Source organism: Eubalaena glacialis, chromosome 1, assembly GCF_028564815.1.
Source record: "Eubalaena glacialis isolate mEubGla1 chromosome 1, mEubGla1.1.hap2.+ XY, whole genome shotgun sequence".
Taxonomy (NCBI): Eukaryota; Metazoa; Chordata; class Mammalia; order Artiodactyla; family Balaenidae; genus Eubalaena; species Eubalaena glacialis.
Genome location: NC_083716.1, coordinates 160,893,333 through 160,911,549, shown reverse-complemented (window position 1 = coordinate 160,911,549; position 18,217 = coordinate 160,893,333). Strand labels below are relative to the sequence as shown.

Sequence of the window (18,217 nt, the reverse complement as noted above, 5' to 3'; positions counted from 1 at the left end):
TTGAAATGATTTTTAAAACAATTAAATACCTAAGCTCAGCATAAGTTTGTTTTGCTTAGCAAAACTCAAGACTTCTGGACCCAACAAAAAATGAAGCAACATTTCAAGCCCCAAAACTTGTATAGAGGGGATTGTGGCCATTCCACTAAAATTTGAACTCAAGTTCATCCGGGGAGCTCCATATGGAGAAGCACCTTTAAACAAACAAACAAAATTGTTAAGTTATGTACGATTAAATTAGTTACCCAAATAAATACATTTTGTTTACTTCATTTCAATGCAATATACTTTTAAAAGTAAATAATTTGTTTTTCAATAAAAGTTGAAGAGTTTTTGTTTAAAGCCCACAACAGAGTTCCTAATTAAATACTAATCTTACTAGGTTAAGAATAAGACTAGTGTCACACACCATTTAAATGAAGATAATTCTCAGACATTAATCCATACCTTAACATTAATATGCAGGCATTCCTAAAACTTAAATATAAAAATTTGACTCAGAATAGTTAATGTAAAATAGGAACAGCAAATAATTTTCTTACACTGATATACATACTAAGCCACATTCCTTACAGCTGTTAAGATCTGATATTTTTAATTATAACTCTAAGATTCTAATTCTGAAACAAACATAAGAGTCTGTAATGCACTTCACATAATGTAATGGAAAAAAGTTGATCTTATCCAACTACAATAATGCAATGACAGCAGTACACAGTAACACATACAGAAAACAAAACGATTTTGTGATAAGGCAGCCAAAATTATGTGAATTACACGGAGCAAAGACTTGATTCAAAGCCGTTTTGTAAAAATAAAGGAAAAAAACCCCAAGTAGGTCTATCTCTTACCTTTGTGTACAGGGGTCGCAGGATTTAAAGCTGGAGAAGTAGCTACACGAGATGAACTGCCTTGAGGTGAAGCATTAGAATCAATGCTTATTGTGCTTTGAATCAGAGGCACACAGACCTATTGGGGTTTTAAAAAAAAAAAAAGAGAGATGGAGGGAACTGAATCTGTAAATATGTATAACTGCCATATTTTTTAAAAGTCTTGCATAATACAGTTAAATATCCTTAAGAAGCAATCTCAATTGTTTTGATATGTTGAAATTTTATTGGCCTTTTTGATGCACAGGGTAAAACCTGAAACTTGGAAAAGTGAAAATTTTTATTACAAATATATTTGCCCTAAATATGTACTATCTATAAATTTCAACTCTACATTCCAGATGGAAAATTATACACATAAATAGCTTTTACAGCTTTTACAAATAACATCTACGTGAGTTTTAATGCTACTGGTAGACAGACCATTTTAAACATTTTAAAAAACACCTTAAGAAAATATGAACTAAGACAACTCCAAGCTTATTTCTAAGATCATTCCAATACCTGTCAAATGTAGCCAATGAGTAGATTATGCCAAGGAATGGGTGGGACAACTGGGTAAGATCAGCCTACTAGGAACTTAAAATGGTAGAATTTGAAAAAATTATGACCCCAGTTACAAGTTACAATCAATGCCCAATTTTAATCAGTTCATGCTCTATCAAGTTTAAAAACTTTAATATATTAAGCAATTAAAAATTTAAAGAGAACTTGCCAAAAAGAAAATCCACGTATACTTGAGGAAGAACTGATAAACAAATTCAGCAAGGTATGCAGGATACAAGACTGACATACAGAAATCTGTTGCATTTCTTTACACTAACATTGAAATATCAGAAAGGGAAAGTAAAAAAAAAAAAAACCTTTTAAAATCACATCAAAAAAAATAAAATACTTGCTGTACACCTGAAACTATCACAACATTGTTAATCAACTATACGCCAATATAAAATAAAAAGTTAAAAAAAACCCCAAAAACTTAGGAATAAACCTGACCAAGGAGGTAAAAGACCTATATGCCAAGAGCTATAAAACATTAATGATGATTTAAAGAAATGGAAAGATATCCCATGCTCTTGGATTGAAAGAACTAATATTGTTAAAGTGGCCATACTACCCAAAGCAATCTACAGATTTACTGGGATCCCTATTAAATTACCCATGGCATTTTTTACAGAACTAGAACAAATAATCTTAAAATTTATATGGAACCATAAAAGACCTAGAATTGCCAAAGCAATCCTGAGGAAAAAGAACAAAGCAGGAGGCATAACCCTCTCAGACTTCAGACTATACTACAAAGCTACTAAATTATCAAAACAGCGTGGTATTGGCACAAAAATGGACATATAGATCAATGGAACAGAATAGAGTCCAGAAATAAACCCACACTTATGGTCAATTAATCTTTGACAAAGGAGTCAAGAATATACAATGGAGAAAAGACACGTCTCTTCAGCAGGTGGTGTTGGAAAAGTTGGACAGCCACAGGTAAATCAACGAAGTTACAACACTCCCTCACACCATACACAAAAATAAACTCAAAATAAAGACTTACATATAAGACATGACACCATAAAACTGCTAGAAGAGAACACAGGCAAAACATTCTCTGACATAAATTGTAGCAATGTTTTCTTAGGTCAGTCTCCCAAGGCAATAGAAATAAAAGCAAAAATAAACGAATGGGAGCTAATCAAACTTACAAGCTTCTGTACCGTAAAGGAAACCATAAACAAAACGAAAAGACAACAAAGAATGGGAGTTTGGGATTAGCAGATGCAAACTATTATGTACAGAAGGCATAAACAACAAGGTCCTACTGTATAGCACAAGGAACTATATTCAATATCCTGTAATAAACAACAATGGAAAATATGAAAAAGAATATATATATGTATATAACTGAATTACTTTGCTGTACACCAGAAACTAATACAACATGTAAATCAACTATACTTCAATAAAAAATAAATTAAAAAAAAGATAAAAGGAGTTATCAGGGCTACCCTTTTTTACTTAAACAAAAATAAGATTAAGCTTTTATGTTTAAATGCAGCAAGGATATCAAAATCTAAAGGAATCTGTAAAACTCATGTGTAACAATGAAAAGCTACAATGAGATTAAATGATTGGTTATCACTGTGTAGCCTAGAAAAAGGAGATACAAAAAATCAGAATTGATCCAACTCTGATCCAACTCATGTGTAGCACATGATTTCTATTTCAGTAATGCTGACTCCACTCTCAATTTTATATTCTAAGTCACATGCAATTCCTTTAAAAAAAATCTTTCATAATGCCTCTAGAGTAAGAATAGATATTTGAGTGTTACTGATTAAAAAGGTTTTAGATGCTCCATTTCAGACGATTGGAGAATATCCTTTGAGGAAAATGAACTCAAGTTCTGTGTCTGGGTGAAAAAATCTTTTATATAACGTGCTCTGCTAACACAGCAAAAACAGCACTGAAAGATTAGATTGGTAAGAATCCAAGAACGCATTAATAAAAAAAAACACATAAAGTATTGTAATCAACACTTGTAATGTTACCTGTTCAAAATTAGCAGGAAGATGAGGTCCTAGTCTCATCAATAAATACCACCAGACTTCTAGTTTTGTCAGCGCTAGAGACTCTGTTCTCACATGGATAGAACTCAAAGGCTGCATTAACAACTTCAATCTTTTTGCACTACATAGTATTTCTTAAAAAAAAAAAAAAAAAAAATTAGCACCCAGGTAAAAACATTAAAGAGGTAAAGATTAAACTTTAAGAATGATAGGATGCAACAGCCTACTATAGCAAGAGAATAGATTTAAAAAAAAATTTTTTTTTTAATTACCGGCTGTTCCTGTTCTACCCAAAATTTTCATCTTGACAAACTTTAGTACAACCAGGTCACAATACTTAAGGCTTATTTTAAAAAATAATAACTAATATTCATTAGATACTGTGTGCCAAGGATGATTTTTCCACCATTCAGCAATGTCTGCAATATTTTTGGTTATAACTGAGAGGCAGGGATACGGAGACTGCTACTGGTATCTAGTGGGCTGCATCCAGGGATGCTGCTAAACTTCCTCTAACGCACAGGGCAGTTCACAGCAAACTGTCCAGCCTAATAAGCTAAAATGTTGAGAAACTCTTTCTAAGCTGCTTTAGTATTCTCACTATCCCCATTTTACAGATTAAAAAATAGAGGCATATTTTTACCTCAAAAAAAGTTGTCATTTTAAAAATTTACTAGTAATTTATTTTATCAAACACTTTAACTGTTGGTGCAATTAATGAGATTTTGGAAATCTAAATATTCATTTAGATTTAGGTCTACTGTACATTAGCGATAATCAGATTGCTTAAATTCCACACAAACACTAAATACTTCTTTAAACACAGTATTTATACCAGAAGTGTTTACTATATCAGTGACAGGAGGATATATAAAATAATACAGTCTGTGCTCAGTCAACTTATCAAAAAGACTGTGAAGCATCTGTCAAGTCATGTATTTGGTGGAATAACACTGATCAATGTTTCTTACAAGTATTCTGCCATTTGGCTTTCAATTAACATTTTTATAAGAAGAAAACAAAGTCAGACCACTGTGGAAACAAATCCTCTAATCCTTTCTGAACTCCTATCTATGAGAGGAGGAGAATACCAACAACTGCTGTGCAATACTCCATTCTCTTTTAGTTACAAGATCTGCTTTCACTCAGAACAGTGATGGGCGTCTACTCTTTGACTACCTTATCTAGTTTCCCATTTAGCCATTCTCCCAATGAGATTTTTAAGTGGAACTGTATGTGGAATTTCTGAAATGTTGTTTACAGATGGCCTGACTCAGCTGCGAAGAAGCTCATTTTTGCCCCTTCTGCCTTCCCCTCCTTCCTGTAGTCTGCAATTAAGGCATACTGAAGATAACAACAGAAAAAGACAGGCATCTGATTCCTTAATGACTTCCTGGATCCATAATACCAGTCACAGACTCTCTAGCTCTTGACTTATTTCAAATGAGACAGCATTTTATTTATCTTCTTTAAGTCACTCCTATTTTACGCTTTAACACAACTATACATAATTCCAACAGATTTAATCCTGGATACCTCACACTGAGGTTCATAAACAATAACCAAAAAAAGGTGACATTTCCAATTAAAATCTGTGTCTGGCAATATTTTCAATAAAAGTAGTTGTAGTTAATGCAAATAGTTATTTACAAAACACATTTTAAAAGGGATTAATGGTCTTTGGCAAGGGAAAACATAGGATGAAATCAACATTATTTAGCAGATCTTGTAAACTATCAATTATACCTAAGATTAACTACCCAGTTAAGGAGGTACTCATACTGACCCACTTTTGGGTGAAATACTTTCTCACATATATATATTAAGCACCTCCAGTGGACAATAAAAAGATAAGGGTAAGGTACATCAAAAGGAATCACTTCTACATATTAATGTTAGCCCACTAACAGGCGCTGTTCTAAAGATCCTGAAAACAAGTTCCTCAGTCTCTGATACTTTGATTTCATAGCAATCACAATTGTTTGCTATCATCTATTGGCTGTGTGACCTCTGATGAACTACTTAATCTTTCGAAAATAGCAATAACGCTTACCATCTAAGGTCTATTGTGATGATTAAATGAGAAGTATGTAAAATGCTCAACTAAGTGCTGGAATTCACTAAGAAAGCCACAAACAGCATCTGTCACTTTGTTCAGTTTTTGAAATAGTGTAAAATAAACTTTATATCTGTGATTTTCAATAATGCCTGGCCTTTGAATTCTACTTTTAGCTACTAATTTATTCCCCTAAAATAATGTTCAATGATAGGTAAATATTCAATATAAAGCCCCCCACCCCAAAAAAAAATCAGAAAAGCTTCGTTTTTCATCTTAAGTCATAAAAAATCGAATTTTTAAATATTACTTACCTGGATTTAAAGCAAAATTATCTATTAAACTCTTCCAAGCAATAAAAGCTATTTTTTTAATCATGGGTGCTCCACTACGAAATCCCAGTTCTTCTAGCTGTAATAGAGAATTGATGAAACTCCCACTTCGATGCAAGGTCTAAAAAGGAAGAATCATTAAAAAGTTACTTACCTACCTGAAACAATATATAGGCACTATCATCATTCATTTATCTAACTCATCCAGTGTTAACTATGTAAAATCTAAGGAATTTAAACTTTTTAAAGTACTGAATTTTGTATGCATATTCAAAATTCTAGATCACAAAATATAAAGCTCCATGAAATAGATAATGCATAATACACAACATTTCTAAAACATCAGAGAATATCAGAAATGTGACAAATCCCAAATTTTACCAACATATTAAAAAGTATTCATATGAAAAAATCTGAATATTAAAGAAAAATAAGAAACTCAAACTAATAATCTTTTCAAATACACTGGAACAGGCAGGAAATACAGTTAAGTAAAAGATGTATAAATGACAAGTAATGCATCCCAAGAAAAAATACACAAAAAGAACATTAACAGTCATAAGTGACTATAGTCCACACATAAACTGAACAGCATATAAATACAACAAAAACAACTGGCTTAGAAATTCACAAAAATCCACAAGAAAGCTACTAGAGCCAATAAAATCATTTCAGCAATGTTGCAGAGTACAAGACCAACACACAAAAATCAGTTGTGGTTCTATACAACAGCAATGAATGATCTAAAAAGGAAATCAGGAAAGCAATTCCATTTACAATAGCACCTAAAAGAATTAAACACTTAGAAATAAATGTAATCAGAGGTGAAAGACTTTTAAACTAAAACCTACAAAGTATTGTTGAAAGAAATTTGAAAAGGCCTAAATAAATGGAAAACCATCCAGTGTTCATGAACAGGAAGATTTAATATCGTTAAAATGTCAATACTACCCAAAGCAATCTACAAATTCCACACAATCTCTATCAAAATTCCAAAGGCCTTTTTCACTGAAAAATAAAAGCTGATCCTCAAAAATTCATTATGGAATTGCAAAGAGCCCCAAATAGCCAAAACAATTTTGAAAAAAAAAAAAATATAAAGTTGGAAGACTCACTTCCTTGACTTCCAAATCTACTGCAACAGTAGAGTAATTAAAGCATGTGGTAATGGCATAAGGAGAAACATAATAGACCAATGGAATAGGGATCCAAAAATACTCACATACACTGTCAACTGATTTTCAACAAGAGTGCGAAGACCATTCAACAAAAAACAGTCTTTTTAACAAATGGTGCTTGGAAAATTGAGTATCCACGTGCAAAAAAATGAAGCTGGACCCTTGCCTTACACCATATACTAAAATAAACTCGAAATGGATCAAAGATCAAAATTTATGAATTAGCAAATCCAGAGAGAAAGCAGAATGGAGGTTACGAGGGGCTGCAGAGGGAGGGGCAGAGGGAGTCACTGTTTATGTAACATGTATAGTTTTTGTTGGGGATGATGAAAAAGTTCTGGGTGTAGACAGTGGTGATGTTTACACTACTGTACATGCTTTTAATGCCACTGAACTGTATACTTAGGATGGTTATGATAAATCGTTATGTTTATTTATCACAATAAAGAAAATCCCAACTCCACCCCCTCAAAAAAAACCTGGCTTAAAGATAGAACATACAGTTGATTCTCATTATTCACCATAGTTATGTTCTATAAAGTTGCCTTGACACTGTATTAGCAAATACTGAGCCATGGCTTCTAGGGAAAATGCAGGGTTAGGTTCCTGCAAGCCTCTGATCACATTTTCATCAACCATTTGACACACAACCTTGTTTTATGTTTGTTTGGGTTTAAAGACATCTTATTTAATATATACTGTTGATTCACTAACATTGAACTCACAGCGGACAGCACTGTAACTCACGCCTGAACAAAGTCTATCTAACACGTGTATTTCCCCCCTAAGGCACATCACAGCCTTCTGATGCTTAGCAACCACAGACAGCACTTCAGCACTACACTTTGGGGCCATTTAAAACTGAAATCACCAAGAAAAAGCACGAAACGTGAAAAATGTGGCATTAAATGGATCATGAAATGGACATTTGTTTAAAGGACATTAAGAATTGAAGCAAAAAGGCAGAACGTATAACCTTGCTCAACCTCAGCTGGGAACATGCATGCTGTAGGACTCATTTTTTTTGCCACTACACATGCCTACAATTGACTGCAAAAGCAGCACAAATACTGATGTTGGGTTAACGAATAAATTTTAGTAATTTTCATATATGGCATGTATGAATAATGAGGATCAACCGTACTATGGAAAGTTAAGAAATTAAAGGGTCTGGCATGTAAAAACTGTTCATTAACTGTGTACTTACCTTCCCAAGAAGTTTGACAAACAAAGGCCATAATTTTAACACATAAGTCTCATTTTTACTCATAAATAGCTTCTGGAGTTCCGAAAGTAATTTCTGAAAACCAAAGCAAAAATATTTACCAAAAAGACTCTTGGAAAGAAAAAGAATGCAGTATTAAATTGATCTTCTCAGCCAAGTAACTTTTCCCAGTATTTTATCAGGAAAACTTCCACACATATAGCAAACCTGATAGAGTTTTACAGTAAATATCCAAGTATAAATACTATTAACATTTTACTATGCTTGTCTTATCACATATCTGGCCATTCTTCCACCCATCAACACAGTTTTTTCCCCTACCAATATACTTTCCCCTAAAAACTTCAGCTTGCATATCATTAGAGTTCAAATGATAATGCTTTAACCACTCACTCTAACTTTAAAAATTAATAGCTTCATGGGTAACACATCTGAGAAAATTTAAGTTCAAATTTATTAAGAATTTTATACAGTGGACCCTTGGACAATGTGAATTTTAACTGTGCGTTCTACTCATACTCGGATATTTTTCAGTAGTAAATACTACAGTACTGCACAGTCCGTGGTTGGTTGAATCCAAGGATGCAGAGGAACCACGATTACAGAGGGCCGACGATGAATTATACAAGGATTAAACTCAAGTTGTTCAAGGGTTGACTGTATACGCTCTTAAGAAATTAATAAATTTATCAATAAAAAAACTTACAAAGACACTGGCGTCACTTTTAGACTCCAAACCTTACCATGAGGCATCCTGAATTTTAAAAAATAAATAAACAAAACCCCAGGTTTTAGAATCTGGACGTCTCCACCACCTCCTGGATTACTGTAATGTCTCCCAACTAGTCTCCCTGCTCCTACGTAGAGTTTTTTCTCAACGCAGACAAAGTGATCCCTTTAAAACCAAAGTAAGTATGCATATCACTTGTAGACTCAAAAGCTTCAAATATGGTTTTCAATATAACCCAGAGTAAAAATCAAATGCCTTACAATGGCCCCCGAGGTCCTATGTGATTTGGCCCTGTTTCTGGTATCATCTCCTCCTCCTCTCATCCTCATCGCTCTATCCTACTGCCCAGCGTTCGCTGAACACAACCAAGTACTCATATCACAGCAAGGCCTTTTGCGCTCATGGTTCCTCCTGCCTCAAATGAGCTTACTGCATATTATTCAGGTAGCTAACTCCTATATCGCCTTCAAATCACCTTTCAAATAACCTATTCTTTTTCCTTCCCTGACCACCTCACCCTTCCTCTCCGATGGCACTTTCCATCCAGTCCTTGCTGTTTTCCATTAATGCTCTTTACTAAATATACTATATACTTTATTATCTCTCCCACTAGAAAATAAGCTCCACAAGTTGCTTTTGTTCACTGCTATACACACAGTACCTAAAACAATGTCCAGTATATAACAGGTGCTCAATAAATATGTTATGAGAAAGGTTGAAAAACCTAAAACCTGGGGCAAGTAATAACTTTAGGTAACTGTACACACTAGATGCACTTGTGTGCATTAAATTTGTATGTACTGGGATTATGCTATAACAATCCAGATAGCGATGAATCAAGTTAATGTTCTCCTTTTTCCAAAAATGCAATTTCTTGCAAACACCATTCTTTGGGGATGGGGTAAAATGCCTGGATTGTAATAACACTGAATAGACAGCTCTCTTCCTTACTATAATATAGGATCAGTGTGACTACATTAACTTAAACAATTCTTTGTTTTAATTCAAAGAGGAACTTCCTAGATCACAGAGCAATTATACCAATATGAGCCCTCAACTTGGTGCAAAACCTTACAATGCAGTATCCAAAAAATCCTTAAAGTATTACTTACGGTAGTCATAAGCTGCTCTGTGATAGATGCTATTTCTTGTTGTTTCTGAAGTAACAACGGCATTCCCATCTCTAGAGCAGTAGCTCCCCGCAAATGTACCTTTTGGGCCGAATGAACCACTAAAGGTATGACCAATTTTGCCCATCTAATTGACTCTTCTCCCATTTGAATTGGGGCTTGTTCAATTAGCCTGTGTAGAGAAAACAATGACTAAATTAGTTTGACCTCACCTTTTATGTCTAAAGTACCAGGAAAATATACAGTACACAAGTACGCAGAAATATGCATAGTATGGTCCCATTGTTTTACAATACTATATACACATATATACACACACAAAAATAGATCTAATTTTTAATTGCTAATTTGTAGACTTCCCTATTACTTTTATAAACTTTTCAAATAAGGAGAACGCATCATCTTTCCTTCAGATTAAAAAAATTTAAATACTAATTATTTTTACAGAATTAAATTCAATATTCTTATAGGACAGCACAGCTAGAGAACCATGATACACTGTGAACATCAATCAAGGCATCAGAACACTATATAGTTAAAACATATAGCTCAACAACTAAAGAAAACTTTCAAAGAATGAAAAACAAGTTAAGACAAAGCACATCAACAGTTCATGCTGTCAGCACATCCATTATGAAAAGCAAGGATGTGTAGGAAGAAGATAGGGGATTTTCCTGTTCCCCTCATCTGCTGCTAAGAATTGTTTAATGCTTTCCTAAATGCCCGCTACAGCCCACGTAAAAGTCTGTATTATTTTTTAAACTCTTGCAAAAGCTTTAACAGAGATAATTTTTAAAACCAGAACTGTGTTAGCAGCAGCAGCAGAACCAAGGCTGTATTTTAAAGACTGTCTCAGTAAAAATAAAGAAACCTAGTAACTTATGCACATCTACTTCCTTCTTCCTGTTACTTTTTGACTTTTAGTCTAGAAGACATTTCCTTCTTTTAATGTTTAACTCAAATTCAAGTCCCAAAAGACTACTCCTTAAATTCTAAATTTACTGAAACTGTTCTTCTAAATTCCATAGCATCCAAACTCATACCTTATGATGACATTTAATGCTTCATAATCCACAACAGCAGAATGTATCTCTCCTCTATTAAAGACTATTTCTAATGAATCAATTACACTAGATACCTGAAAGACAGAACCAAATAAATACAAATCGAATAAGTCTGAATTTTTTAACTGGCAATGTGGTTAAGAAGACATATACAAAAACTATACTCACTACTTTGCCAACAACTTCAGTGGGAAACGTCTGTTTGGATATCACCCAAAGTGCCCTAGTACGTACATTTTTATCTGAATTCTTAACAATATCATTCAGTTTTGAAAGCAGTTCTTGAATATTTGTCTCTGAAAAATAAGCAGTTTTAATTATGTGGAATCATTTACAGCCTTTAAAATCTCTAACAGAAAAACAGAGAAAAATCCTGTTCCCTTCAGTGTCAAAAAATTAAATGCATATCCAGAGAAAAGGACCAGAGAACCAATGTTGATATCAAACTTCTTCCCAAAACACAAAACTCAGGTCAGAGGGAAGGTATTCTCAGAGAAAACAGATAGTAGCCTCCAAATCTGATATTTTTCAACTAAAATATTTCTATAAGGTCTTATTATTAGGTATGAACATACAAGTCAATTTTTGGCAAGACATTATGAATCCTATATCTCTGCTCCAAAATGAACAACTCCTACTTTAGATTACTAACATTTCTATATATAAAAAAAGCGGAAACTTTTTCCTCAGAAAAAAAGATGGTAACAACTTTCTGATATCCTTAATCCCTATTCCTAATTTCCTCTCTCTAAAGATCACCTCCCAGGTTTCCTTTACCATGACAAGCTACTTACAGAACAATAATTAAGATTACAATCCTCCCCTGATATCCATGGGAAACTGGTTCCAGGACCCCCTCTCAGGAATATCAAAATCCAAGAAATGCTCAAGTCCCTTATGCCTTCCACATCCATGGGTTCTGCATCCAAGGATACAGAGGGCCAAGGATGCTTGAAAACTCAGAAAAGCATCAGATCCTGTGCTTTCATTACCACTTTTAGCTCCAAATTATCTCATTTACCACTAGGTGAAAGAACTTTTCAAATTACAGCATGTTCCTTAACACATGCTTGTGTAAAATAAATGACCATCTAACTTCCAAAATTAATTCCATCTAATTATAAACTTCCAAAGCAGGTGTGTTTTTATAAAGGACAAGGTTCAGTTTTCTCAACAATTATTTTTAAATAAGCTTATTTTGTTTTCTTTTACAGCAAACTTTATGGTATCAAAGTCAGAACTACATCTAAGGAAAAGAAACCTTCCAACAATGATATAACCTAAACACTCTTTCTCAACAGCAAATCCTAAACTACAGGTTATGAAACTAACAGAGAGGTAACAGTACTTTTAACAGTATCAAACTATAAACTCTAAAAATATTGTATCACAATAAATTTACCTGATAATCCAGAGGTAATTTTCGGATTATATAAGCAAAACCCCAAGGCCTGCAGAGCAGCACTACTGAGCTCTGAGTTTTGACTGGCAATGTGAGTCTTCGAAAACAAAATAACATTTGTTACAAACAAGCACAACTGTAAATTAATTTTTAGACAGCAAAAGTTGATTAAAAACAAAATTACATTTTAATCCCAACAATCAACAAATCTTTGAGAGCAGATTAAAAAGGAGTAAGATCAGGAGGCCATGGATACACCTTGGCAAAGAAAGAGGGAAACTAGGTAGAGATCAGTAAATAAAGAATATTTTTCTTAAAAGGAAAAGAACATCTCCACACATCTGAAAGCAAAAAAAAAAAAAGCCAACAAATGGAAGATGCTGAAGATACTAGACAGGAAACAAAGAGTAGGAGCAAAACCCTTCCACAGAAAGAAAGCAAGACGCAAAGGCAAAAGCTGACATATTAGCTATGGAGCGGAGCAACACCTCTAGCACAGAGAGGGAAGGAGCTGGAGTGTAACATTTACTAAGTAGCTGAAGTGCTAGGACCTTTAAGCATTATCTCAATACTTCACAGACAGGAGAATTTGAGTCCATGACCATCTGGAATTCAAAGCCCAATGCATATACTATATGTGAAAGTTATAAAATCCCAAACCTGTCAAAGGGAGTCTTGCCATATGCCCCAACCCTACATTTACTTGTAACCCTGCATTCTTGGGTACCATTTCCCATTCCAAAGTGATTTATCTTCAAATCCCCCCATTTCTCTGAATCCAATATCCAAGGAATCCTCGACTATCTGCTACTCTTGACAGAGAAGAATGATAAATGTTAGTAGTCAAATATAAGAACAGACACTTGCTTGGAGCACCCCTTTCATAATTAATCAAACCAAACATCCAAAATACTAAACCCTGACATACAAAGTCTTAAACACTTAAGACGATGAGAACTACTACTATATCTCCTAGGTAGTAGCTAACATGTGTGTGATCAACTTTTGATTTTCCTATCATTAACCACCCACATGCTTCTAAATAATTATTAGGCATTTTAGTTACAAACCCTATTTACAAACAATGCAACTTGACTCAAAATGCATGCAAATGAGTTTCTGATCCTACATGCTCTCAAATACCAAATACATTATGCATGTCTTCATCACAACAAATACACTACCAGAATGTGGAAAATGACAATGAAGAAAAATGGGACAATGAATAATATCATTAATATTGTTTACACTATTAACAAGTCTTGACCTACTACACAATAAAGTTCTTGCTTACATGAACAAAAACCACTGATGACTATAGCAGGAATATTTAAGGGTAGGCAAGGCAGCACCCCCAATGCCTCAACATTTGGCCCGAAATCATGGTAAAATGTACAATGAACATCTTGACAGAATACTTCCGTTTAAAAGCACAAAAACAGGGTCATAAAAATAAGAACTCAAAGGGACTTTGCAGATTTAGTACAACCTCTTCATTTTAAAAACAAGGAAATTAAGTTACGTGTTAAGGAAAATCAAGTCACAAAGGCACAGTATACTCAAGTGACGACAAGAGCATAGGTCCTCAGTTTGATGTTAAACTACACAACCTCCCTATAAACAAGCAAACAAGATAACCATAGCGGTTTGTTAACTAAGCAAGAGTGGCAAAAACTAAGGGTGAGTGAAGATAAAAAAATGAATGTTACCCATACAGTAGACCAATGACAAAACTACAGATTTATTTTATTTAAAAGTACATTCCTACAAAAGGAGAAAAAAAACAGATTAAATAATCTCCGATCACTGTTTTCCTATCAAGAGTGCAAGTTTTGGATTCAAGTGGCCACGGCCGACTTTAGGCACGTTAAACTAATTTCTTCTGCAAAGTGGGGATTGAAGACTAGCCTCACTGGGACAGGGAGGATTAAGTGAGAGAAAACAAGATCATTAAGATAGCACCTGATACATTTTAAGTCCTCAAATAGTACTATAATAACCCTGCTGTTATTTTATTTTAGACTCAAAGTTTTTGAGTTAATTGGCAAAACCTGTTTTTCCCCACAAAGTAAAAACTATTTACTATTTACAACAAAGATACATACCTTTAAAACTCTGAATAGCTGAGGAAGTTTCTTCTCAATTTCTATAATGATTTCTTTTCCATCTTCTCCAGTCATACGACTTCAGAAAAGCAGAAAGAACACAAATTTATGCAAATAGCAGACATAAAAATGAACTATGAAACACCTGCATAATCTTTTTAAACATTATGTTAGAACACGGGCAAATTAACTGACCCAGTGCTTAAGATGCTTAAGAACATGTAAGAATATAAATGCGAAGAAACCCTCAGAATAACTTGTGCATCCACACTGTACACAGGTTTTGACAGCTTCCCTATGTGAAGAGGGAACAGGGAAATCTACCCCTAGTTACAAACTTAGAAACTTACTAAATCTTTATCGTTTTGTACCAGTTGTTACCCTTTCCTTGCAATTTCCAAACATTTAACTCAGAAAAACATGGTCTGCAGGGGGGAAAAAAAAACGTGGGAAGCATTTGCAATTCAAAGAGACTCGGTTTATTGCTCTCTATTAAAAAACCAATTGTGGGTTCCCCCACTGTGCCGAAACACAGGTGGCTCACGCTGAAAAACCACTACTCCAGCACGCTCCCTTCCAACCAAACTTTTCTTAACCCTTCGCTTGCAAGACACACGTGCAGGCTTCCTCATTCCAAACTTTCACCTTAAGGGCAGCAGCACCCGCAGCCGGGAACGTCACCTAGCACGCGCCACCCCGGCGTCCCCGCAGCTGCCAGACTTCCAGAATACACAAACTCGCTTCGCGTGCCCCACCCGGACTATCTCCTCCCCAAGACCCGCCAGGGCGCCCCACCCCAAACCCCCAGCAGGCTTCACCTGGTCAGAGTCAGGTAAGCGTCGGTCTGCTCTCCATGGGAGGCGGAAGGGTCTTCCAAAGTCTCCAACAGCGGCACGAGGGGGCTGCGGCCCGGGGCCGTCATGTCGGCCCCCCGCTGAAGCCCGGACCGGAAAAGGAGACAATCCAGTGACCGAGGGAAACAGCTCCGCGGCGGCCCCGCGTGAGTCCGGGCCCCAGACCCGCGCGCCCGCCCCCGCCCTCCCAGAGCCACCGCGTCCACGCCCCGGGCCCCTGGCGCACAAACCCAAGGTCCTAACCTCCGCCTGCGCGCCGCAACACGCACCCAGGCCCACGCCGCGCTCCACCCAGGGCCCGCTCCCGCCACCAGTTTCCCGGGCAGCTTTCAACAGCGGGAGGAGACCGGCGCGGCGGCGGGAGAAGCCCGGGGAGCGAGGCGTCTCACCGCGAGGGGGCGGAGGTTGCGCCAGGCTGACGGTTCCCCGCCGCCTAGCACTGTGACCCCGATATTCACCCCCACGTACGAAGACAGGCCTGCGTCCTCTCCGCCGCTGCCCTGCAGCACCCGGACGCAGCCCGACCTCGACTTTCCCGGCTCCGGCTGTTTACTCACGCGTGCGGCCCGCTCCCTCCTAGACCAAGATGGCGGCGGGGGCGGGCCCCGGAGCGCGCGGGAGTAGGACAGGCCTGGCGGGAGAGGCTCGAGCCAATCCAACAGGCAGCGGCGCGCCGGAGTCATCGATCGCCGCCCTTCCCCGCCTGCTGCCCAGCCCTGCCCCTCAGGTCACCTTACAGGTGGGGGTGTTTTGGCCCGTATTTAACCCGCGAGGGACTTGAAATTCAAAATGTAAGTGAATCGTCCAAGTTTACCAGACTAAATTTAGTGGGTCTTCAAACTGCAAGTCCAGTACTTGTTGAAGTATTAGCAACAAATCATTTAGCAACGGGAGATAACTGTACTGTGCTGTTTAAGAGCTGCGTTTAGATTGGTCTAGATTCCAACCCTAGTTCCGTGTGGCCTTAGCAAGTTAGTCAACCTTTTTATGCCTCAACTTCCTGCTCTGTGAAATAGGGATGATAATAATACCTACTTCAGGTTCAGGTGAAAGCTAAGTGAAAAAAGGTTGGAGAGTCCAGAGGCTCTCAAGTTTTAAGTATACATAACAATGTCCTGGGGATATTCATGATTAAACTGCTGGCTTCTGGGCCCCGCCCTTAGACATTGTGATTCCGTAGATTTAGGATCCGCATTCTTTTAATTGGCCTCAGGTGTTGAAGGGTGGGACTTGGCTAACAGTTAACACTTGGAGAAACTACAGTATACCCTTTTTGTTTTTTGTTGTTTTTCAGAGAACTTTAGTGCAGAAAATACACGAAAAGATTTGTACAAAATTTCTGGTGTTTTGAACGAATTGGAAATTGAGTACTCATAGGGAACAAGTTTTCCATCAGTTGTATACGTGTGACTTAATTCATAACAATGAGTGCGATAACTATTTACTCTATGAATATCTGATTATGGTTAATACGGAAAGACACAGATTGAATCTTGTCCAATTAGATTGGAGGGCACTGGACTTCTAGGCAGATAAAACCTTGCACATCGATACTCCACCTCTCAAAAGGCATTTGCCGCCCGTGGGCTTAACCCGCGGTGCTAATGAAGTTCGCGGCAAATGACAAGTAAAGCAAGCGAGCGATAACGAAAGTGTTAGAACCAAAATGATGCTGTTATGTTTTTTTCAGTATCTAATGTGCATGACTTTGAGTGAAGACGACAAAGTGAACAGGAACGCTGAATAATCCCCTCCTAAATGGCCTGTAAAAGTCCTTTGAAATTGTCAGAAGAAAGTAATACATACAGTATACCCTTGATGAAATAATACAGTATACCCTTAAGGAAATAATAACAGTATACCCTTAAGGAAAGTCAATTCTTACCTTTTTATAGACCTCTGAGCACTTTCCACAGCACACAGAATTGTATCAACTTTAAACCAGGCATTTAAGGCCCGACAGCAACTGGTCCTTCCACTCTGGCCTCACAGGTTCCAGGCTCCTGGCTTGAGCCTCTACTTATCCACACACAGTACAACTGCTTATCCACACAGTTCCAGAATTCAGGGCTGTGGTTTGCCCACCTCTGTGTTATCTGCGTCTAGCAAAATGTCTGCCAAACCAAGCACTCAACACAGAACATGTATCAAACAAAAAGATGAGGGAAGAGAGGGAAGGAGACCTGCAAGTTTTTGTGAGCCTACCTCTGGAAATTAAAGACTCAAGAAATAGTGAAAAGCTGTGTCTGGGTGAGGTGTAGAGACACTGTAGAAGTAATGGCAGACACAGCTTTTCAGTTCAGCCTGATAACAAGTTCTTTAACCTTCGGAGGGGAATTTGCTCCTCATTTTCTGGACTTTGGCAAGACAATACTTAAGAAGGTAAAGAGGTTATTAGACAATGAATGAAAAACATGGACAGGTTTGCAACATTGAGATTTCAGTATAGTGGAGCTGTTGTGTTGGAAAGTGAGAGAGGATCTTGAAACCCTATTATTTTTTATGGTGGCTACGAGAGAAGTGGAAAGAACATTGAGTTTGCCTTTAGACAAGTACCTCCACTCAATCCTTGCGTGCCTTACCCGGCTTTAGTCTTCTTTCTAGCACTTATCACAATCTGATATTACATTGTATATCTATTTTTTATTGTCTGCCTCTCCCCACAGGAATGTAAATTCCTT

At 36.8% G+C, this 18,217-nt stretch overlaps 1 protein-coding gene and 1 long non-coding RNA gene across 2 annotated transcripts in view; one reads left to right on the top strand and one right to left on the bottom strand.

Annotated features, from left to right (window-relative positions):
- Nucleotides 1-16,132, bottom strand: part of RIF1 (replication timing regulatory factor 1) — a 49,316-nt gene extending 33,184 nt beyond the window's left edge. Inside the window, exons 1-12 of the mRNA XM_061183851.1 lie at nucleotides 15,995-16,132; nucleotides 15,501-15,616; nucleotides 14,683-14,761; nucleotides 12,578-12,674; nucleotides 11,344-11,471; nucleotides 11,155-11,249; nucleotides 10,094-10,283; nucleotides 8,234-8,326; nucleotides 5,831-5,969; nucleotides 3,443-3,594; nucleotides 852-969; nucleotides 30-194 (exon numbers count right to left, since the gene is read on the bottom strand). Coding sequence (XP_061039834.1) covers nucleotides 30-194; nucleotides 852-969; nucleotides 3,443-3,594; nucleotides 5,831-5,969; nucleotides 8,234-8,326; nucleotides 10,094-10,283; nucleotides 11,155-11,249; nucleotides 11,344-11,471; nucleotides 12,578-12,674; nucleotides 14,683-14,761; nucleotides 15,501-15,604 — 1,360 coding nt within the window. The 5' untranslated portion in view covers nucleotides 15,605-15,616; nucleotides 15,995-16,132. The remainder of the gene's footprint in view (nucleotides 1-29; nucleotides 195-851; nucleotides 970-3,442; nucleotides 3,595-5,830; nucleotides 5,970-8,233; nucleotides 8,327-10,093; nucleotides 10,284-11,154; nucleotides 11,250-11,343; nucleotides 11,472-12,577; nucleotides 12,675-14,682; nucleotides 14,762-15,500; nucleotides 15,617-15,994) is intronic.
- Nucleotides 16,110-18,217, top strand: part of LOC133087090 (uncharacterized) — a 59,750-nt gene continuing 57,642 nt past the window's right edge. The window contains exon 1 of the long non-coding RNA XR_009700382.1: nucleotides 16,110-16,327. This is a non-coding gene — a long non-coding RNA (uncharacterized LOC133087090). The remainder of the gene's footprint in view (nucleotides 16,328-18,217) is intronic.